We start from the raw sequence: 23,545 nt of genomic DNA, 5'->3' as shown, positions 1-23,545 counted from the left end.
GCTGACAGAACACTGACAATTTCACAAAGACCCAGAACAGTAGCTGGCCTGTGGGTGAGGCAGCAGGCCGACGGAATACTGACAATGTCACAATGGCCCAGAGAAATAGCTGGCCAGTGGGCCAGGCAACAGGCTGACAGAACTGTGACGATGTCACAAACACCCAGAGCAATAGCCGGCATGTGGGCCAGGCAGCAGGCTGACAGAACACTGACAATTTCACAAAGACCCAGAACAGTAGCTGGCCTGTGGGCGAGGCAGCAGGCCGACGGAACACTGACAATGCCAAAATGACCCAGAGGAATAACTGGTCTGCGGGCCAGGCAGCATGCTGACGATAAGAATAGCCTCGACTGACCTGTACGGGGGGTTGGTTGTGTTAGTTGGCGCTCCTTTGAGGAACGGAGAGGGCGGGCTCTAACATAAGGTTTTAAGAGTCTATTGAGGTAGATGGGAGCAGAACCAGTGAATACTCTGAAGGCCATCATTAATTACTTAAATTTGATGCGAGCAGCTAAAGGTAGCCAATGCAGCTCAACTAATAGGGGTGTGACATGTGCTCTTTTAGGCTGGTTGAAAACCAGGCATGCTGAAGCATTCTGGATCATCTGTAGCAGTCTCAGAGCACAAGCCAGAAGACCTGTCATGAGGGCATTGCAATAGTCAAGACGGGAGATTACTAACGTCTGAATAAGGAGCTGTGTTGCATGTTGAGTTAGGTATGGACTAATCTTCCTTATGTTGAATAGGGAGAAGCGGCACGATCGAGCTACAGTGGTAAAGTGATCTGCGAAAGTCAGCTGGTCATCAACCATGACACCCAGGTTTCTTACAACCTTGGTGGGAGCCACTGATAGGGACTCTAGCTTGATGCTGATGTTGTGGAGAATAGCTTGCTTGGCTGGGAGGACCAGTAGTTCAGTTTTGGATAAATTCAATGGGAGGTGATGTTCCTTCATCCATGTAGATATGTCAGAGACACAGTCAGAGATTCGAGTTGCCACTGAAGTGTCACCTGGAGGAAAGGATAAATAGAGCTGTGTGTCATCTGCATAGCAGATTGGGCCTAGAGAGGTGGTGTACAAGGCAAAGAGGAGGGGTCCCAGCACTGAGCCTTGGGGCAGAGCAATAACAGGCCTGTGGGCCAGGCAGCAGGCCGACGGAATACTGAATGATGTCACAATGACCAAGAGCAATAGCTGGCCTGTGAGCCAGGTAACAGGCAAACAGAACTCTGGCGATATCACAATGACCCAGAGCAATAGCTGGCCTGTGGGCCAGGCAGCATGCCGATAGAACTCTGATGATGTCACAATGAACCAGAGCAATAGCTAGCCTGTGGGCCAGGCAGTAGGCCGAAGGAACACTGACGATGTCACAATGACCCAGAGCAACAGCTGGTCTGTGGACCAGGCAGCAGGCTGATGGAACTGTGACAATGTCACAATAACCAAGGGCAATAGCTGGACATTGGGCCAGGCAGCAGGCCAATGGAACACTGACCATGTCACAATAACCCAGAGCAATTACTGGCCTGTGGGCCAGTCAGCAGGCCGATGGAACTCTGACGATGTCACTGTAGCGTGGTAACAGTATTTGATTTATTTCTGCTTAATTCCCAGACAGCAAGCATATATGGCTCCACTTGCACAAAAAGGCTGGAACACCACTGACTGTAGACCACTGCTGGTCCGCCATTTGACCTCTCAGATTACTGCCCTGTGTACAGGATGTAACCCATTTTTAATCTACACAAACAGATTTTAAATTCACAGAGACTTTTTCTCTGGAAAACAAACTAATACAAATTTTACTAACAACTATGGGAGATATAATAATGAGTATGACTGAGATATAATGATTATGCTAAAATTATTGACACTGTGCTGGATTAAAATTATTTACTGATCTCATTTATAAAGGATAACAAAAGAGACTAATAAAGGGAAAAAAATACATATACAAATTGCACTGTGAGTGGAAAAGTGCTAAAATGTGGCATTTTGTCTAAAATTCTGTTTAATCACCAGCGATCCGCCCAAAAAACGCTGTGCAAAACACTAGTGGACCTCCAACTTTGCCCTCAGTGGACCAACAGTGGTCTGCCATCTCCTTGCTATGAGGTTTGAGGGAACATCCCACATCCAAAATGGAACGTTTTGAGAATGTAATTTTATTAGCTGGGTTAGACCTGTTGCCAGCACACAGACAGACTGGAGAGTTAGGAAAGGTTGAGGAAATACCTTCTGAAATATGTAAAAAAGTGTTTTTTGATTGCAATGTCAAGCATCACCTTTAAATAGAAGTAGGCTTGAGTTTAAAACTGTAATTCTCCTTCTTGCCACAACGGGGAGCACCGGTCAAAGAAACGTAAAAGACATTTTTTTTTTAATTCACATCATTCACTTAGGCTAATTGGTTTAATGTAATGCAAAAATGGTTTCAATATATAATCTAATATTTAAACATTGGCCGATCAAGGGCGGCATAGTGAAACATCACTGTCACACTGCTCCAAGATCATGCGGTTGTAGGTTCAAGCCGTGGGTCAGAGGACTCTCTATGAGGAGTCTGTTGTGCCATTTTCATTCACTCATTCATTCTCTGTAAACACTCAGCCAAGGGTCACAGTGGAGACTGTTTTTTTGTTGTTGTTGTTGTTGTTTTTTTTGGACTGTGGGAGGAAGCCAGAACTCCCAGAAGACTGTGAGGATTTCCCCTGGGTGATTAGGTTTCCCACAACAAAACAAAAACACAGTCCCCACTGCAACACTTCACAGAATCATTGGGCACCACAAGGCAGGAACACACCCTGGACAAGGCACCATCACACTCACCCAGGCACTCACACACTCACAACTATGGACACATTTACAAGTAGTCCACCTGCCACCATGTGTTTTTAGACTGTGAGATGAAACCAACACAGACACAAGGAGAACACACCAAACTCCTCACTGTCAGTAACCTGAGGTGGGGTTTCAACCCACAAACACAGGCCACTAGAACAATTTGATTGTGGCACTACCAGTGGCAACAAATGGCTGATAATGTATAAGTAATATTTATTTTCCATTGGCCTCATAAAACACTGTGTGGCCCCATAAAACACGGCCAGAAACTAACATGCCAGTCACAACTGAAATCACTGCAGTAATATAATTCTATACAACATGTTGTTTTGTTTCATCTAGTTGAGTAATATTAAAGGCAGAGAAATAACTCCATTATTTAGATGGGACACTTTCATTACTGCATTGTTGTTATTATTGTTGATTTTTCATATAGTCCTGTTAGCCAAGCTAATGGGGCTAATGTTGTCATTATGTGGCTCTTTTATTCCATGATGTGAAGTTGCTATCTTAGTGAAATTTGATTTACGTGAATTTCATTTCATCTGTGGCCTTTTCTACCATGACCAGGGCAACACACACAAACACACACACACACACACACACACACACACACACACACACACACACACACACACACACACACACACACACACACATTCTTGTATGGTTGCCTGGCAACTAGTCTGATTACAACAGCCTCCTTCTGGATCTGCTGCCAAAAATTTCAATGTCCAGTTCCTGCATAGATCCTCTAGTCTTTACTTCTCTTTGCCCAATGATTCAGCATGAGTGGTAATAAATGTTGCTGTTGTGATGGAAATGTAGTCTAAAAATTCTAAAATTCTATAAATGTAGTCATAATCATACAATTTTTGTCTAGAAATTACACTATGGTTATTTCAGTGTGACTGTCTGATATACAAATAATTTCCACAAATGCTTGAGTATTTTGTCAAAATGCAGTTTAAAAGAGTCTTTGACATGTTAATTCTCTTGGACCAGACAATCTGACATTCAGATATGTTTTCCTTGGTGCATGATGAAGAGCAGAATCAGACAGTGAACATTAAACTGTGATGCCTCAATCAACAAATGGTTGAAATAAAGTGTAATAAAAAAAGAAAGGTGATGTAACATAGTGGTAAACATGTCCCATCTTTTTTGAGGAGTGTGGCAGGCACCAATTTCGATCTTTGTTTATATTTATGAGATACATACACCTTAGGCAATGAAATGTTTTGATTTAAGAAACTTTAAGGTTTAAGAAAATGAACAAATTACAGATTCATAATTTTGTTGCATGCTACAAAATATCCCAAATGTTCTGGGAACAATGTTGTAAATAATTGTGTGATAACAGGCAAGCGCCAGGGCCACAGTCACCCTGAACTGGGTAAGCAGTTTTAGGTAGAAAAATGAATAAAATACAAAGCTTATAAACACTGTGGTGGCACCGGTCTTTGGTGGGGGGGGGGGGGGGGGGGGGGGCAGTCTGACAGCATTTTGGGCAGTTGTATGTTTGAGTTTGTATGTTTGCTAAACACAGTTGTATGACAAGGCTGTATGTTTTTCTCAGTTCTGTTCAGTAGGTACACGGGCCAGCAATCCACAGTCACCATTAGAAATAAATAGTAAGGAAAACAAATCAGTTCAGGATTCCGTTTACCTCAGATCTAAGATGTACCCAAGTGGTGCGTCCGAACCTTATCAAGAGGTGAATAGAAATTGGACATAGCACAGTCGTTAGCATGAACTACATCTGGGGACGTAAAGACATAAGCTCCTAACAACATGAAAGAGAATAACATGAACATGGATCCAGTTCTGTGACTGTGAATTATTAATTTTTTTATTCTGACTCCAAGTTATACATTTTTAAGAAAGTCATTCTTTAAATAATATGTAAAAACTATTGTACACCAATGCCTTAGACATCAGGCAGTGTGTTTTTAAACACCTATGTAACAACTATCTAAAATTCCCTATAACTGAGCTTTTTACACTAAACGGTTCACATTATCTTTACAACTCAATCATTCAATTAAAGACGTTCTGAGAACTGTCTTTTTAAAAGGCGTGGCCTGTCAGGGAGGGGGCGTGGTATATGAAGGGGGATGGGCTGCGAGAGTCCGGTTCTCCCTCAGTTCAGTGTTCAGTCGTGCAGAGAGAACGGAGGCACAACCATGGCGACGGCAGGTAAAAAAACGGAGAGGGCTCTTATTCATAAAGAGATTGTTTATGGTCTGATCTTTGTATTTCGCTTCATCGCTCTATAACGCTGCCATTTTCTCCACAGAAGCAGAAACACGCCAGAGGCTGGTGAGGAACGTTAAAAAGGAGGTATGTGATTTCTCTGTGGGCAATAAAGGGAAATAAATGTGACGTTAAATCATTGGTTATAAACGATACAGGAATTGAGTGAAACCGTTAATGAACGGAAAATTCAGTTCACGTTTCGAGTTAATAATTCGAAAAGAAATTAAACGAGCGTTAAAAATAACCAGAAGGGGACGTTTCTGTGGGAGGACAATTTTAAGTAACTTATTTTAATTTAAAAACAGTCGAGTTTCAGTAATATATTCCAGAATATTCGAATACAAATTAAATTCGATGTGTTAATTTTATCAACTGTAATGAAAGCATAAAAATATTGTACATTTTTAACATGGTTAAGAAGCGTAAAGTGTAAAAGACAGGAGTTACATATTTTATGGTCTTGTTCTAAGAGTGGAGGTAAGAGGAATCATATTAATTTGAATAAGTTTTCACAAATAATCAGATAATTTTGAGATTCTTGGCCTTCCTGACTCAATATATCATTAAGAGTTTGACCCCACACTCTGTAAGGCCTCTTTGGGTCAAATCAGACTCTGTCCAGCTTTTTGTGGTTCCTCGTTTGCACGAGAAAGATATGATTTGTTGAATGACAAAGGGCTTCCCCAGTTTTATTGCTGTTATTACACTTCACCCAGTTTTGTTTCCAAGCTCAAAGTGGATTAAAACATTCAACAGCTGAAACTGTACTGACACTATACAGCCTCAGTTGTACACACTTGTTTTCCCAAAATTTCTTCTGAAATGGATGGTGTTCATAGACACTTTACTACATTTACAGCACCAGGCAATGCTTTACTCTATGATTTGTAACATTACTGTGATAATCTCCATTCAAATGGAAAAATTGAAGGTTGATGTTTTATAATTGTTTCTGGATCTCAGCTCATCCCAGATATTTTGAATGGAAGGCTAATCAATCCAGAAAACACAGTTCTCAACTCAACCCAATAGTGGGGGCTTTAAATCCCTTCCTTGTCATTGCACACGGTGTCTTTAGACTCATGTACAATTCCTTCTGAGCCATCTATTTTATTTTATGTTTGTCTATTGAGATTTTAAAAGCTATATGGGATCAGTTGTAAATCTGTGCCACAGTGGGTGCTTTCAGTAAGTATAAGGGATGTCCACAAACAAATATATTGTCTGCTTAAACTCTACTGTTGAGTAGTCTGCTGTGGGTGTAAGCATGCTCTGGTATTACTGTTTTAATGAGAGACCAGCACCAGACTATGGAGTGTTGTTCTCCGAACTGTTGGAGCTCCGTACAGTAGCTTTGAGTTGGAGTGCTTAGGCTTAGCATTCAATATTCATTCATTCGTTCATTCATCTGTAACCGCTTAGCCAGTTCAGGGTCGCGGTGGGGCTGGAGCCTACCCGGAATCAAGGCAGGAACATACCATACCATACGTCCTTCACAGGGTGCTTAGCATTCAATATCAGCCGCTTAATGCCTACAAATCTTACAGCAGTGTTCCAACGCCTAGTTTAAAGCCTTCCCAGAAAAGTAGAAGTAACCATTTCTGTTGAATACGACAGTTAAAACAACCTATATATCTAACTGTGTGCATATGAGACTGAGTTTACCTAATGGTCTCTGCTTCCAATGAGTCATCTAATTTGTGTATGTGGCATTTGAAAACGCATATGCAAGCCTCAAAGATCTGTGGAGTGACACTGTAAACAGATACATCATTAGTACAAATTTAACTTTGACACTGTCCTATTAAAACGCTTATTTCTGAAGCTAATGCGAGATGAATAAATTCATTAAGCATATGTACACTGCCTCTTGGAAACTAAGAAATGTTTTCTTATTTTCGTTATTTTGGTTGGATTCTGTAATTTTTATGTTGTTGTTAGTTCTGTGTGGCAAGACACCTTTAGCAAGTCATTCATGTTTCCGAAGCATGGCATCAGTAAGTGTATTGATTAGAGCTTGGAAATGTCACTGGCTGATGAAGAGAGAATCTCTCCATCTTTCACTCTTTCTCTCGCTCTGGCTCTCACTCTCCCCTTCCCGCCTATGTTTCACTTTCACACGCAGAACCCATAGAGATGTCACTAGGTTCTTGATCATCAGATCATTATAAGCACTCTTCGGGTCTTATCTCAGCTCTTCAGTCACAAGAATGGAAGTCCCATATCACATGATGTTTCCTTGCTGCTCTAAGACTAGCTTTTCTCATCAATCACTGACTGGTCCCCATGGACCAAAAGACTGAGAGAGAATAGACATGTCCTTCTAACCTCAATATTCAGGTGCCTACATTTTCCTGACTTACAGTGCTACTATAGAATTTAGCCTTGGGTTTCAGGTTTCAAGGCAGTCATTTGTCTTGTGGTAAATGAAATATTCACAGGATGTGATTGGATTTCCCATCTTTGTGCAACCAGTCTTACACCCTTCTCCACTGTGAATTGGCACTAATCTATGGATGAGATAATGGCGTACTACATTCATTGAGACCACGTTTCCCGCAATCACTTGCCCTGAGGAAACCTGCTGCAGTTTTCAGGCTTGGTCCAGCATAGGTCTGGTTGTTGAATCCATGTTTTTAAGTAAAATAATACTCTAAATGCTAAACGACACCTTCTCAGGACATGTACTGTATGTTGCCATCTGCCTATTAGTGACCCCTGATGTAACCTTTTCTGTGAGACACGTTAAGCTCTGCCTTATATATGCAACATTATTGGACAGCTCAACACATCTGGAGGAGAATTCTAATTGCTGCTCTCAGTAGTAGGTACATTCCAATGCATACATACATAGTATACCTACTGTGTATGTATGTATGTATAGGAATGTACCTACCTGAGCAACCTGAGGTTCAGTTCTCACATAGTACCAACAAAATAGCTTGAGCGAAACTGAAAAAGTTACATTGGCCACCTGTTGAATGGTAAGTGTGAATGTAATGAGTATGTATGCATCCTGCGTGAAAGTCTTTGTTAGTGTTACCATGAGTCCAGAGGATGTAGACGCCTGGAAATGAAGTCTATGAGGCAATAGAGTTTCAGCTACAGAATAATGAAGTGGAGGAGATGTAGTAATGAGTATAAGTAATCAGTTCATCCTCCCAGGAGTCAACTGCCTGAAGACAATACTTACCACTCTGCCTCTTAAGAAGCTCTTAGTAAATCTCATTCCGGATTCACATCATGTTTACACTATAACTACCCACTGTCTGGCGGCTAGACAGATTTAGCTGATACTGTGCCTACTTGTCTGTTGGCTTGATTCCCCTACCTTGTAGAAGCTGAGAAAAATCACACTTAAAACCCCTGCAGATTTTGCTGAAACACAAAGAAAAAATATCAGGGTCCCCCACTGAGGAAAATGTTGTTGCTCAAAAGATGCTTAGGGATGGTTCAGGAGGCTTAATGTCAGTTATCCTAATATTTCTCAAGAAAAGCAGCATCAGATTTAAAGGAGACTTCAGTGAAGTCGGCAGCATCTCTCCAACCGTTTTCAGAGATATTAAGGGGAAATTGCAGAGATATTAGGGAGATTCTGTAGATATATTAAGAATGAACCATAGTGATATTAGGTGGAGCTATTGAGATATTAAGGAGGAACTTCAGAGATGTAAAAGAACCACTACAGAGAGAGAGAAAGGAGAAACCAAATAAATATTAAAATAGGAAAAATATGAAGTATAGCTATATTCAGGAGAAACTTTAGAGATATTAAAAGCTCATTCATATTTTTTATATTTTGTTTCCTCTGAGTCTTCAGGTTTTCTTTTTTCTTTCTGCTTCGAAGAGTTTGAGTTTGATTGACTGATCTGCCTCCTGCAGGGTTTGATTACTCCGTCTGTGGCTTGAACGGTGAGGCTGTATTACCTGCGGCTATTTACACAGACTACAAACCTGCCTCTATCCCTCCCTCCCACCCTTCGTCTGGTTCTCTCTTACTCACTCATGCACACACCTGTATTGACTCAGGGTCAGAGGCATGCGCACCAGGCCCGTCGAACACCAGCTTGCCACGAGTTGTTTATTTTTGTCATTTAGCCCCAGCTGGTTGAGACTGTGGCAGGGTCTTATCGGAGTTGCCCTGCAGAGCTTGTCAGCATTTCAGCTGCTGCACAACTTAAAAAAGAAAAAAAAATCATGCTCTTTTGGCTGAAAAACAAATTTAGCACACAGCCTTAAAGTCTGACTGTTTTCAAATTTATGTCTAGTTCAGGAAACTGAAAACTTTAGGGCAGCCTTGTAACTAAGTTAACTAATCTTATTCCCAGTGGCATTTTTAAATTTTGTTCACAAAACCTCAGTTTTGTGTTGTTTCATTTCATACGAATACAGAAGATCCTTAAAATATATCTATCTATTCACAGTTCCTTATAATCTGTGGATAACCTTGTCCGTCTTAATGGCCCTTCTTGATTCCTTGTCATTGTCCGGATGTAGCCTCTGCAGTGCAAACATCTATGAAAAATTAAAAGGTAACTGCAACTGTGGTAGAAATATTTTTATCATTTGCAACCTACATATAAAAAAACATTGTGCCTTAGTTGAAACATGCCACATTTGTAGAGGAAATCCAGTGCCCTTCCCTCTTTCCAAAGGCCTTCACTGTGCACACAGATTCCTAAAAGGATCGAGCACTTCCTGTAGACATTCCAATTCAATGTGTACTCAACTGCCCACAGAGAGAGTGAAAGAGTTCTGCTTGTTCAAGGGAAATATTAATAAGCCTCTTTTCTAACAGTTTAATTACACCGCCATTGGGGACTTACTCTATTAAAAATCCTTTGTAGTGTGGGACTTGGCTTCGTCTGTCTGGAAGAAAGGCCTCCAGTGTTTAATTAAGGTTTGATAAAACATAGTAATTGCTGTGTCCAATTTGGGCCAAGTGTACTCACCTCCAAACTCTCAACTGCTCAGCCACCCAAGATTTTGACATAAGATGTCCATATAATCAAGAACCTTCTCAACAAATACAAAAAAAAGGCATTGATTGGGATCTTGATCTTACCTGCAACTGAAGGTTCCGGTTTCGTAGCTTATTTGCATTGTTTCATGCTGAGTTTTTGTTTTTCTTATTGTCACTGAAAAGGAAAAATGCTTCATGGCTCATAGGAGTATGTGAATAATAGCTGTGTGCACTCACATAAGAATTGTCTTATAGTGACAGCATGACCAGTGAATATTTAATAGTCTATGACTACAAGAATCAACATGACCACTTACTTATTTCTACAACCACTGTCCATGTCTCACCTCCGCTGACCACAGAGGACCACTTTATAGTTTTACAATTAAACACTGTGTTCCATCTGAAACTCTGCATACGATGTATTACACATCCTTTTGTCCTTCATCAGTGGATACAGGACGCTGCCCACAGGATGCTGGTGGCTGGATATTTTGGAATAGTGGACTGTTGTCAGTCTAGCAGTGACATTGATGGGTTTTAAAACTTCAGCAGCGCTGCTGTGTCTGATCTACATAGACCAGTACAACACAAACTAACACACCACAATCATGTCAGTGTCACTGCAGCACTGAATATCCCACCACCCAAATTATGCCTCTGAGGTAGCGGTCTGTGCTGGATTGATTTGTTTTAATCTCTCTCCCGCTAGACTTCATACCATTCCCATCATTTCCTGGCAAAAATGAGCAGCATTTGTCCCTCTTCCACCCGCAACACAGACGTTCCAGCCTGTTCATGCTTGTGGACCTGCATGCTTCACAAAAAAATCTTCTTCTGAAATAATATGATACAGCTCCCCTACAGGGCCTGGGGATAATAAGATCATGCACTTTGCATTCCCTCACAAAGATGTTGGTATATGAGCATGGCCACACACACACACACACACACACACACACATGCTCGTGCGAGAGGCAGACTAACCGGCTACAGGCGCCACCATTTCTGCAGCACAGTAATACAAAATTCATGTGGTGTTAATGTTATTGGTTGCTTCCCAAATATTTAGAATAAGTTTATTATATTATTAATTATTTAGCTCATTTTGTTGATTAGACAATGTAATTATTTCATGATCATTATCTTTTTAGAATTAGAGTTTTTATTCATTTGTGGGAATTTTCTACATGTTTGTCTTGTCTTGCTCCAGTGATCTCTGGATTAGTTAACGACCCACTCACTGCAGGACACTGTAATTTGGTCCCGCACCACAATGATCCTGACCATTGAAAAATGGAGTGAAAGTGGGCTAACAAAGTGTGCTGAGCAACAGGCGGATTACACTGTGTAATTGTAGAAGTTCAGAGTCCTACTGTATGGACAGTGAGTGTTAAAACAAGGAGGTGGTCATAATATATTGAAATGCCTGTATATAAGGAGTTAAAGTTAATGTCTTTTGCTTTACAAACTCCTGTCATTTGCAGTCGGGAATAATGAAACAGTCTAAGAAGCCTTGGCTTTTATATGAACTTGCTTTGTTTGCCCAGTAAATGATGCCATATTGATCTTTGCTTTCGCTTGTGTTGTAGGGCTCGTGAAATTACAGCCTGGTTCTTGCCTTACTTTTAATTATGTTCAGCAAATATTTTTTTTCTTTATACAGGCATAATTACAGTGCTACAAGCCAACAATCACGCCACTGATAAGATTTTCTCAACTTCATTTCCTACCTTGCCAGCAGTCAAACAAGATAACACATTTACACTGGCTTTAGACACATCGATCTGAAACTAACCACACCTCATTCTTTAGGCTTTGATTTTAAAAAGCTAAGTCTGGCCAGTATCTAAATGCATGCAGCATGTTATTTTCTTATTCTTGTGTGTTATTATATTTATTAATATAGTCAAGATGTCAAACAATAAAAAAACAAGAATAATATTTGCGATTAATCCCATGATTACATAGGCAGTTGTAAATAATCCCACTTTCGTTTTACCTAACCCTTAAATATAGCTAGATGTAGTTATATACATAAGTGTGGAAAGTGATTTTCATCAGTATTGATTGATTACTTTCAGTAAATTAGGACCATAACACTTCTCATGTTTGTTCCGTTGTCCGATATAGAGCAACACAGACTGGCAATTTAGGATCACAGTTCTCTTTCTTTTCCTTTAGAGTAACTGTTGAGAAGGTGTGTTTGTGTCTTTTCAAACATGTACCAAGAAAACAGCGACCATGAACCAAGAGAACTCTTGCTCTGCATAATTTGCAGTAGTCTATGTGTAGATGGCACATAGTGATCCAGGCACTCGTTGACAGAACTCCAGCTAGCTTCTGTGTTAGCTACATTGACCAAATAACGATAGGTCTCATGACTTCCGGCATTCTCATCATACTTGAATAATAACCAGTCTGTAGCACCATGGCTGATATACTTAAAAAAAAAAAGTTGTAAATAAAACTTCTTTCTTGTGTTACAGCATTGATTCTGTAGCTATATAACACAGTAGCTATGCACCTTTTGTTTTAGCTGTTTCAAGACACAAACCAGAAAAATGGCTAAATGTTGTTTATACAGTTAGTTCCATTAACAATGTATTACAAGTACCACATTAACTTTTGAGATTATTCATATGTATATAAAGAACATATATAAATGTTATAGCTACATTGCCTGTGGGAAACCTTTAAGTAGTATATTATAATTGTAAAACTAATTTGAACTGTCAGATTTCTTAAGCTATGAAGTTTCCTTAAGTGGTATGTCACAATTTGTGGAAGCCCACAATAAAGCCAATGTATAACTCACTCTAATGGCTTTTAAATACTCAGGATGGATTTTCAGTTAAAATAAATAAAGATGACATGTAAGCAGTATTTACTGTTGTCTTAAAACCTGCTTCAAGTTTAACCTGTCCCCTCATGGTACACATGTAAATTTAGGTGATGTAATAGGCCTCTCCAATATCTCATAACATTTGTTAGTCATCTTGTAAGGCCTCTGTGAAAATATCCATAAAAAGACCCTAGTAATAGCCACCGACAAATCCTCCATTTTTCCTCTCTCCATCTGCTAACCACTGAAATATACTTGTACGAGACTGTGGTCTGGCAGGTGGCTGTCTGGCTCTGTTAGAAACATCTTCCCTTTTGCAAGATGCTGTTGTAACATGTTGATTTAGCGCCTACACTTTCTGTCAGATTACTAATGACATCTCCCATTTGCAAGATGCCTCATCTATTGTCACGTTTCTTCCTCTCTTGATTCTAACATTGTAACTTTTTTTGTGATTTGAGAGACGAAGGGATTTTTTTATGTCCAGGGTGTGTCTGATTTATTGAATCTAATGCAATGATTCTTTTACTGCACTTTTTCAGAGTGGTAGTATGGTGGTCATAATAGAGGTAAAATGAGCTTCACTGTCTTTTTTCTTTGTGATTCTGGACATATTTTGTAGCAGTTCCCTTAAATCCAGCTGTTTTCAAGTCTGCTGGATAATTGAGGAGCAATTTCCAAATGCAGGTTAAGCCTGGCCTTGAAAGTTGTGTCAGTTCCAGATGCTCATTGAGAGTATAATGTAGTCCATTATTGGGTTTGGTCTGAGAAGCAGAATCATTCTACTGTATCCCCTTGTATATCTTTGCTAGTTTTTGAGTGGATGGCTTCTGTGTTCTGGCTTTTCTGTCTAATTTAAAGCAAAACAAAATTAATGCACACTTAAGGCGGAGGATGGACTGTATTATAAAAATTAGTATGAATTCAATTCCTACAGACAAACGTGGTTTATCTTCATGCATGATCATGTATTATTAGACATTTTGCTGAGCTTAAATGCTGTTTTTTTTTTTTAATTTTTTATTTATTTATTTTTTTTGTACAGGGGTTGTTGTACAGGATTGTTTTAATGTGAAGGAAAAAAACGTAACTTTCAGTTGAAGGTCCATCTATTATGAAATTTTCACACATTGCGAAGGTTAGCTGTGTTCAAATTATTTAGTAAGCCCAGTGTATCGCTGGGTTAAATTTCTCAAATATATACTTGTATACTGGGCGGCACGGTGGTGCAGCAGGTAGTGTCGCGGTCACACAGCTCCAGGGACCTGGAGGTTGTGGGTTCGATTCCCGCTTCGGGTGACTGTCTGTGAGGAGTGTGGTGTGTTCTCCCTGTGTCCGCGTGGGTTTCCTCCGGGTGCTCCGGTTTCCTCCCACAGTCCAAAAACACACGTTGGTAGGTGGATTGGCGACTCAAAAGTGTCCGTAGGTGTGAGTGTGTATGTTGCCCTGTGAAGGACGGGCGCCCCCTCCAGGGTGTATTCCTGCCTTGCGCCCAATGATTCCAGGTAGGCTCTGGACCCACCGCGACCCTGAACTGGATAAGCACTTACAGATAATGAATACTTGTATACTTGTAAAGACAAATCTATTGATGATGAAGCCTTCTATTGACAATTTCAGGCCTAGGTCAGTGTTACACACTGTGCTGGTCTTAAGGGCCCTAACAAAGACCACAACAAGAGCAATGTCACTGAAAATGTAGCTCTACTAGCACTTTAGCACATTAGTTACAAATGTGTGCTCACTCTGACATCCATACAAACTCACTAAGTTATTCATACACACAAACACACGCACACTCAGCTGAGAGTAGCAGGTGAAGTGTGTGAGTGGAGGAAGTGTTGTTCCTCTAGGTTGGTGACGGTGGAGGATGAGTCACAGCTGGAGTTTAGTTTCGGAAGCTCCTACTCCCTCTGCTCTGACCTCTCTGAAAAGACTTTTTCATTCAGTCATGGAAAACAAAACCTTTCTGTTCAGTTCAGTGTGCAGTTAAAAATAAAGCTGTCTCTTGCATAGAACTCAACATATCCATAGACCTCCAATGTCTGATTGGATATCATTCATGCTTACCAGTTAGTTATGTATTAAAGCACAATGCACTTTGTAAGTTGTTCTGTATAAGGGGGTCTGCTAAAAACAATAAATGTAAAATGTAAACAAAGAAGTGATAAATAATTTTACCTCCAAAACTGCCAACAATGATTATGTAAGTGATAATGTGTTAGTTTTAAATTTGCTCAAGCAATAATCAGAATCCATTGTGGACCCTGAATTAACCAGTTTAGCCATGTTTACATGCTGCGTAATAATCCAGTAATCCAACTAATTACTCAGTCAGATTAGAATATTCCATAGTTGGAATAGAGTAGTAATCGACTGAGGCCATCCCGATTACAATTTCTATCCTACTGAACAAGGTGGGTAATCCTTTAATTAGAAGAATTATAACCATGTAAACAGGCTCTAATGATGTGTTCTGCGGGGGTTGAGATAATCTTTCATCAACTCATAAAATCATGACTGACTGCCATGTCATATGGAAATTAGCTTCCATTCAAAATCTGTTCAACTCTATTTCACCAGTCTTATCTGTGAAGGGGCTTTGAGGAACTCACTAAGGTGAATTCCACAGGAGAGAAATGTATTTTATAAAAGTTGAACATTCCAAAGAAAAAACTAAACTGCTTTCTTCCTGAAGTAGATATCCCTTTATGAATTATGTTGTAATATCTGAAGTATCCTCTACAACGGCCCACTTTTATCCAGGAATTTTGTGTCATTGTTGGTGGGACAGGACGTAATCATCTTGCCCTTATTAAAGTAAGTGCATGCACAGCACATTTTGCTGAGTCTGACATTATTTTAAAAGTGTAAATGAAAAGTCACATCAGCTGAAAACTAACACACTGATGCTCCTCTCACGCTGACTGGACCAGGTACATGCATGTTGTCATGGTGAGGTGTATTCTAAATGAGGCTAAATGCAAGTGCATCATTTTTTTGGATGGGATTACCTGTAGTGTGCATGTAAACAGATAATTTAATCAGATGAGTAGAGTGCACACACAAACACCTCAGTCTTAATCTATAATTAAAATGAATTATTTGGATTTGAGATGGTTTTTACACGTAAACATAGTCAATGAGGGAGTTCTCTGTATTTGGCTGACCATGTTTACAATAGATTTAGCACAGAATCTCTGACCCATCTGGGCATAACATCCATGTAGAGTGTGTTAATTTTGTAAAATAATTTGACAGCACAAGTGAATGTTTTCATTAGAGCTGTCAGTGTTATCGTGTTAACATGTGATTAATCGGGAACCTTTAACGCATTAAATTTTTTATAACGCAATTCAAATATAACAAATTTGGCCTCAAATTCTTTCTATAATTCACACATTTTACAGAGCGCCGTGACATATTAGCGGTGTTATTAGACTATGTAAACACAGCATAACTACTGCTAACTTTGGTGATTCGGTGCTTTATTTTTATGATAAAATATGGATAAAATAAGTCTCATAACTCTCACTCTTATGGTCTCCCTCTCTATCTCTCTTTCTCTCACTCTCTCCCCCTTGCTTACTCACTCACTTCCTCATTCACACACACACACACACAGCTGCGAGACGTTTGGCAATACTATTTCTCATGCCTGATTTAATCCATATATTTATCTCTTATAAAGATGTTGGAGCTGGAATATGGAGATATTGTGTTGTCTGAGCTGTGAGTTGTGTGCTGTGCACTAAGTTTCTCAGTTAAAAATTGTGCCCTAGCTTCATTGTGTTTGAAGTTAACTTTCTCCCTGGAACTTTTACTAAAAAAATTGAGAAATTCAACTTCAAATATAAAAAAAAAATACTCTGAAATAATATAATAAAGTAGAATAGATGGTTTCCTCTAACCTGTTTTTTATGCATACCACTCTACACATTATTTGTGTTATCACCCTTCCAAAAAACAAGGAAATATTATTGTTGTATTTTAAGATTAATCATGATTAATCACAAAATGTTGTTGTGGTTACTGGATAATTTTTTTTAATTGATTGACAACACCTAGCTTTTATATATAATTATATATATATGCTTAAAATCTGGTTTGACTTGAAAAAAAAAATAGCAGTGTTCTGATAGACTGGTGTGTATTTCATTGCAATCAAGAAACAACTTTGGCCTGTATGGTTGGGACTTATGAACTAAGCTGCTGTAGGCTGATCTGGTGGACTGAGGTAGAAAATGTGTTGGTTGCTGTGACACAGAGAAGGTTGAAAAGGGCTTTTTGAAGATGAGCTTCCATGGACAGTATGTTTTGCAAACTTTACAGATTTTATTAAACTTCTATGTTTTTCCATGTTTTGTATGGATGTAAAATAGATTTATCACCAAATCTCTGACACTTGAATGCCACTAGGTTTCACTATAAACTTTACATATTTTAATAAACTCCTTTTTTCCCCATAATTTGGAAAATTGTTGAATCATGAAAGCACCAGCTGTTCCGGACTGGGATGTACCTTGTGTTCTTACACAGCAGCCACAGACATAAACACGCACATGAGCACACACACACACACACACACACACACACAATCAGCAAACGACCCAGCAAAGACACGCCACAACATGAGATATGTTGCGACGCATGCTGTTACCATGGAAACCTTTGCCATGGTCCCGAGACGTCAGGGACTGCAGAGTCACAGGAAGACCGCTCTCTCTCTCTCAATCTCTCTCTCATTCTCGTTCTCTCTCTCTCTCTCTCTCGTTCTCTCAATCAATCAATCAATAAGCATTAACCAAACCTGATCATATTGACTGGCTCACATTTGATTTACATGTGGTTTGATTATAGTATCTGTTGTTTTGTGGGTTGACTTGTTTTATTGATGCTACTTTGTTACACTATGTTAAACAGCCGGTATCCTGGAAAAACTGAATTATCTTTGCTTTTTTAAGGAAAAAAATACTTATGCAAATCATACCATTTGTACAGTCCATATATGGAAACTGAGTTGTAAACCGGCCCATTTTATTTGATTGTTTTTATGATGTCACAAAAACTAACAATTACATATATCCACATGTTTGGTCTACAGCCATTTATCACCACTTGTCTTAGCACAGAAGCGCAGTACATGGTGGACAGTCTCAACATAACTCATTTACTTATTTGTTGTAAAGGCACAATAATAAAAAGGCTTTTTTAAATGGCCCATAAGTACATAATTGCACTAATATAAGTGCCTGTTATACAGCTTCACTTTGTACTTTAGAAATACCATATGTAAATGTGCTCTTTTCTTACTGGCTGCCTTTTACTGTGCTTTACTCATAAGGTCAGGGCTGAAACACTCCTTATAGCTTAAGTGAAATCACTGTAGTTGGAGTAGACAGATGTATACAAATGTGTGGATTTTTCTATGACATTGCAACAACAGCCAATTCAAACAAGCTGTTTGGCCACTTAGTTTCCATATGTTGAAAACTTATTTGATTAAGTTAATTAATCAAACAAACAAAATAAAATATAAAACTAATATGAAGTACATTTATTCCAAATAATCAATGCATTCAGAATCATTCTTTCTGGGCTAATTTTGTTAAAGTGGCTATTCATATGAGAAAAACATTCAAGAGCAGAGTTCTCCATATGTCTGAAGCAGAAATGAATTCCAGTCACGATTTTTCAAGGCCTTGTCTCCATGCTGATGTTATTGATAAGACTGTGCTCAGTAGGTCAGCAAAGATTGCATTAAACCACATCATAGAGGCCTCATTAGAGTTCACTCAGGCTTTCCTCTATAGAATCAGTCCAGAATGATTGCCACCAGCACACTCTTTCTTTCTTTTTTATTTCTGTAACATACATTTTTACAGCCGTATAACCAGGAAATAAAAATGGCTGATGACGAAAAGAAGACTTAAAAGAAGACAGCAGATATTTAACCCAAGCTTTCATCTTTTGCATCAGTTTTGTGAGGTCAGTTACCACACAAATTTCTGTTTAAATTTTTGTTTATTGCCAAGTTTTGAAATATTTTCTCCAAAATTATTAGCTATCTCCAATTCCACTATGTCAGTGATTGAGCTTTAACCGGGGATCAAACCCACCATCTCCTGATAATAGAATGTTTCTCAAGTAACAACTAGATTTACAAATGAGTTTCTGTGGTATACAATTCTGAATAAAATCATACAGAGAGCTTAAATGTCAGCCATGTACAATCAACAGTCGTTTTTTTCTGCTCAAACCCTCCAGTTGCTTCCAGTGTGCAGTTGCTTCATTCTATTAAATATTTACTTGAGCCAGTTAAGCCATTATAATTCTATGTATGAATGTATTCGCTAAGTATCTATAAAGCGCCTCAGCACTGAGCTGTGGAGAATGAGTCTTATACTGCAGCAAACTCAGATATAGTACCTATTAATACCCTTTATTTTTAGAAGAAATTGTGGACAATCAAGTTTCTTAAAGATTTTGTCTGAATAGTTTACTTTCACTGAGTTACCCTAGTGTTGTTAAATAAAATCCATCATAAAACCTATCTTGATATAGTTACATATTTCAAGTGTTTATTTGCAAAATGCTCATTGGCTTTTATATCTTGTTTTGCATCATTGGGTTTTCTGCTCTGTTCTAAGTAAACAAAGTGTCAAAGTTATTTTCCTCTGTAACAGATGATATAATACAGATGTAGTAAATAGAGATCAAGTTATAAAATTCCAGAAAATTCCTTTAAGCTTATTGTTATTGATTGCTGTCATCCTGCCAAGGCTGGCTAAGTGTTCTGGTCAATTTCGCACCAGCTGACCCCCATTTTACCCCCTTCATCCCCCAGACCCATACTTGATGTATTAGTTACAGTGTCAGAAGATATCAGAGGGTGATTCATTCAAACTGACACGGTGCTCATGGCAATGACCCTTATTTTCAAGCTCGATCCCTCGGATTTGATAGCTTTTTTGACCTTCCTCAGTACAAGTAGAAGGAAAAAAAAGGAATCCATTTTTAGATGCACCACAAGCTAATAAAATCGGAATATTTGTCTATTTAGTCTCTGATCTGAAAATGTAGGATTTCATCAAACACACAGTTGACGATTTGGTTTGAAGTTCATCTGTTTGATGTAAAGGACCCCAAACCATATAAAGCGTTGTTTACAACATGGCTCAGAGGAAAATTCTCAATATTTTCCCTGACCCAGTGTCAGAAAAATTGAGTAAGTGCTATAACACGTAGCGTTAAGCTGTAATGAAAATTGGCATTTATCATGTTGTTGATTCATGTCCTAGTTCATTGTTCCATTTAATTTAACATACAACATTTCTGGTAAAATACCATGGCTAAGAACCAGCTGGTTTGATTTTTACCTGTTTAGGAGGTTGTGGTTACAGATTATGCAATGTTATGTTTGAGACATTTCAGGCCAGAGCCAGAAATTAATAATTAGAAAAGTGCTTTCCTGAAGGAAATGCCAGAAAAAGTTAATAATTAAATATTTAATATAGTTGACTATATATATATATAGATATATGCATGGACAGTTATAGAGGGAATTGTGATGGATAGATAGATACACATAAGTCTATAGATAAATCCTCTATTATAGCAAGCACTATAATGAAACGGGATTCACTCAAACGATGTGTCTGACAGATACGGAAGTCCTATCAGTTTACATTGCTGTAGCCTCATCTGGACCTAAGAATCGTAGGAAGTATTATGTCTAAACCAATGGCTTATACGTTATACGTTTTTAAGAAAAAGTTATTTGAGTTAACTAATTAGTTGAGTCAGCATTGTTGATTCATTTAATTGAACGATGCAAAATAATTGGTTCAGGTAAATAGTCGTACACTTCAGTTTTACCAGCTTTTCAGTACTGTGGTGTCTGTTTCAGCTTGTCTATAATTTCTTCAAATGTAATGTGACAGTTAACATACAAGAAACAGCCATGAGTTCACCCACATAGGCAGGAGTTACAAGTAAATTGTTTACATAACAGTTTTTAGAATGGTCTGGAATATAACATTGAGTTGTTCAGCATTATGCTACTATGCTATTATGTTTGAAACTCCACTTCAAACCACAGGGGATCTTGTGGGTTCTCAGGTTTTATTGATATATAATTGCATAAATACCATGACACACAAACAAGCTAATTCAGTTAAATGGCGTACAGTACCTCTTACAGAACAACGAAATATTATTTACAAAACAAGCACAAAATGACTGAGCTTTTCAGGGCTTATTGCTCTCTATCTCTCACTCTCTCATTCTCTTTCTGTACTCCATTAAAGAAATTAAACAAGACATACTAGCTCAGTTACACCAGAGAATTCATTGGTTATTATCACACTGATAGCTGCTAAACGTATGTCAGTTTGTCCAAGCTTGGCTTTTTACATCGTTTTGATTCAACTATAGATCATGTGATTTTACTGGATCAGGAAGTAAAACACTACAATATTTCCCACTGCTGTTTTTTAGATCTACATTTAGTTCCACCATCTTATGTTCTCCATGTCTGAGTTCACTCAGTCGGTCTCACCTCCTCTGCCTTCTCCACCTACTCAGCTAGTCACTTCACAAGCTGAGACTATATAAAGCTGTCTGCGTACTTGTAGCAAGGGAGTTCAGTTCCTATTGTTTGCTATTTTCAGAGTAGAAGTATCAGTGAATCATTCCCACACTTTCTGTAACTTTGAATAAAGGATTTGGCATTGGAGCTGAGGATTAGTCATAACACTAATCTGATATTTACTCAAATAATTTTCTTCTCAAAGCTCCAGACCTGAGGTTTTGTTCAACAGTACACTTAGTATAGACCAGGGGTGCCCACACTTTCGGGGCTTGGGATCTACCTTTTCAGAGAACAGGTCATCATAATCTATATTTAAAAATTATTAGAGAGCAGAGGTTGTGGGGTTATCAGGAAGAGGGGAGCAAAGTTGGTACTTCTTGCCCGGGGATGTTCAGTCCCAAAAACAGCAACAACATAGGAATTTGAAATGAGTAAATGGCACTTAATCTTACTCCTGTTTTAATTTTCTGGATTCCAAAACATACAGTTCCTGTTAGATACAAGGTTTTTTGCGACATCAAACAGGGGGTAAATATCTTAGTTGGAGTGGCTGAATGTTCATAGTGGGGTTGGGCGGTATAAAATTTATACCATGATATCTAAAAATGTGGATGGTATCTCAAAAAGAGGGTGGTTTTTCAAAATCATGATGTGTGGTGCGTCAAATTTCTGTTGTGTCTGACCCTTTAAGTACAAGGTCAGAGTTCATTTCATGTGCATTTAAGAAAGCCACAGAGAGGGGGTGCTGTGGGAGCTCACTGACTGCTGATGTCTGTCTGATAACAGGTGGGGAAAAACACAAGCCCAATAACCCACTGCAGTTGTGAGCCAGAAGACCCTTCGCTTGCGTATGTGTGCTTTGAGCTAGAGTTCAGTGGAAAAACCATCTGCTGTGATGTGCTAAACCACAAGTGCCTGTTTGCTGGCCGGCTATGCTCCTTAACAACGTCTTATTTCACTTATTTTCAAAATGTTCTGTTCCTCCAGGACCAGTCGCTAAGCTTTCTCTCACGGAAATAGGTTTTTATGATCAACACGTGTGTCAGTGTGCTACACAACACACCTAAATTTGTGCTCACAGATATGAAGCTCACGCAGACTGACAGTACACCCACCACCCATACAGTAATATTATATACCGTGTTAATATTTTGAGGTGGTTTGACTGTATGAAAATGTGGATATCGCCCACCTCTAGTTCAGTCTTTTTCAGTGCATTGCTTAGAATTTGCACACTCACAGACATCACTGCTTGTTAGGTCTCCAGGTGTCAGATGAGGCTACACTGACAAGCAAGCCCTGAATGCTGGCATATATTTCCTTCCAAACATGTAAACTTCACCACGTATAAAGATGTGCAAACAGAACAGCAAAAAATATACATATAAAAAAAATCCATCTAGTGCAATGTCATTTAAATTTCAACACTTTGAAGAGAACAGACTGTTCATTCTTTGAGTTATCAAATGCCCTTCTTGGCTTGCATCATGCAGTTTTTTGGAGGAGGGGGAGGGCCATTTTATATGCGTGGCTGTCTTGTAGCTGTAGCAGTCAGAAAACTGTTAAATAGTGTTTAAATTTAGCCAAAAATTAAAGGACTAGTCACCTGTCAGATACATGGAAACTCCCTGTGTGTTCTCTGCATTATTTTGGATTCTGTCTCTCTCTCTCTCTCTCTGTCTCTCTCTCTGTCTCTCTCTCTGTCTCTCTCTCTGTCTCTCTGTCTCTCTGTCTCTGTCTCTGTCTCTCTCTCTCTCTCTCTCTCTCTCTCTGTCTCTCTCTCTCTCTCTCTCTCTGTCTCTCTCTCTGTCTCTCTCTCTGTCTCTCTGTCTCTCTCTCTGTCTCTCTCTCTCTCTCTCTCTGTCTCTCTCTCTCTCTCTCTCTGTCTCTCTCTCTCTCTCTCTCTCTCTCTCTCTCCTCTGTCTCTCTCTCTCTCTCTCTCTCTCTCTCTCCTCTGTCTCTCTCTCTCTCTCTCTCTCTCTCTCTCTCTCTCTCTCTCTCTCTCTCTCTCTCTCTCTCTCTCTGCTTGCGTA

General features: G+C 39.1%; 1 protein-coding gene across 3 annotated transcripts in view; it reads left to right on the top strand.

The window, feature by feature from the left end:
- Positions 1–4,999: 4,999 nt before the first annotated feature.
- Positions 5,000–23,545, top strand: part of LOC136676640 (small G protein signaling modulator 1-like) — a 59,734-nt gene continuing 41,188 nt past the window's right edge. For 2 of the 3 annotated variants that reach the window (XM_066653762.1, XM_066653761.1), the window contains exons 1-2: positions 5,000–5,051; positions 5,152–5,195. In XM_066653762.1, coding sequence (XP_066509859.1) covers positions 5,039–5,051; positions 5,152–5,195 — 57 coding nt within the window. In that variant the 5' untranslated portion in view covers positions 5,000–5,038. Of the gene's footprint in view, positions 5,052–5,151; positions 5,196–23,545 lie in introns of those variants that run through there. The other variant, XM_066653763.1, reaches the window with a different exon arrangement.

Source organism: Hoplias malabaricus, chromosome X2 (assembly GCF_029633855.1).
Source record: "Hoplias malabaricus isolate fHopMal1 chromosome X2, fHopMal1.hap1, whole genome shotgun sequence".
Classification (NCBI taxonomy): Eukaryota; Metazoa; Chordata; class Actinopteri; order Characiformes; family Erythrinidae; genus Hoplias; species Hoplias malabaricus.
The sequence above is the reverse complement of the archived record's forward strand: the minus strand, read 5'-3'. Positions and strand labels throughout refer to the sequence as shown.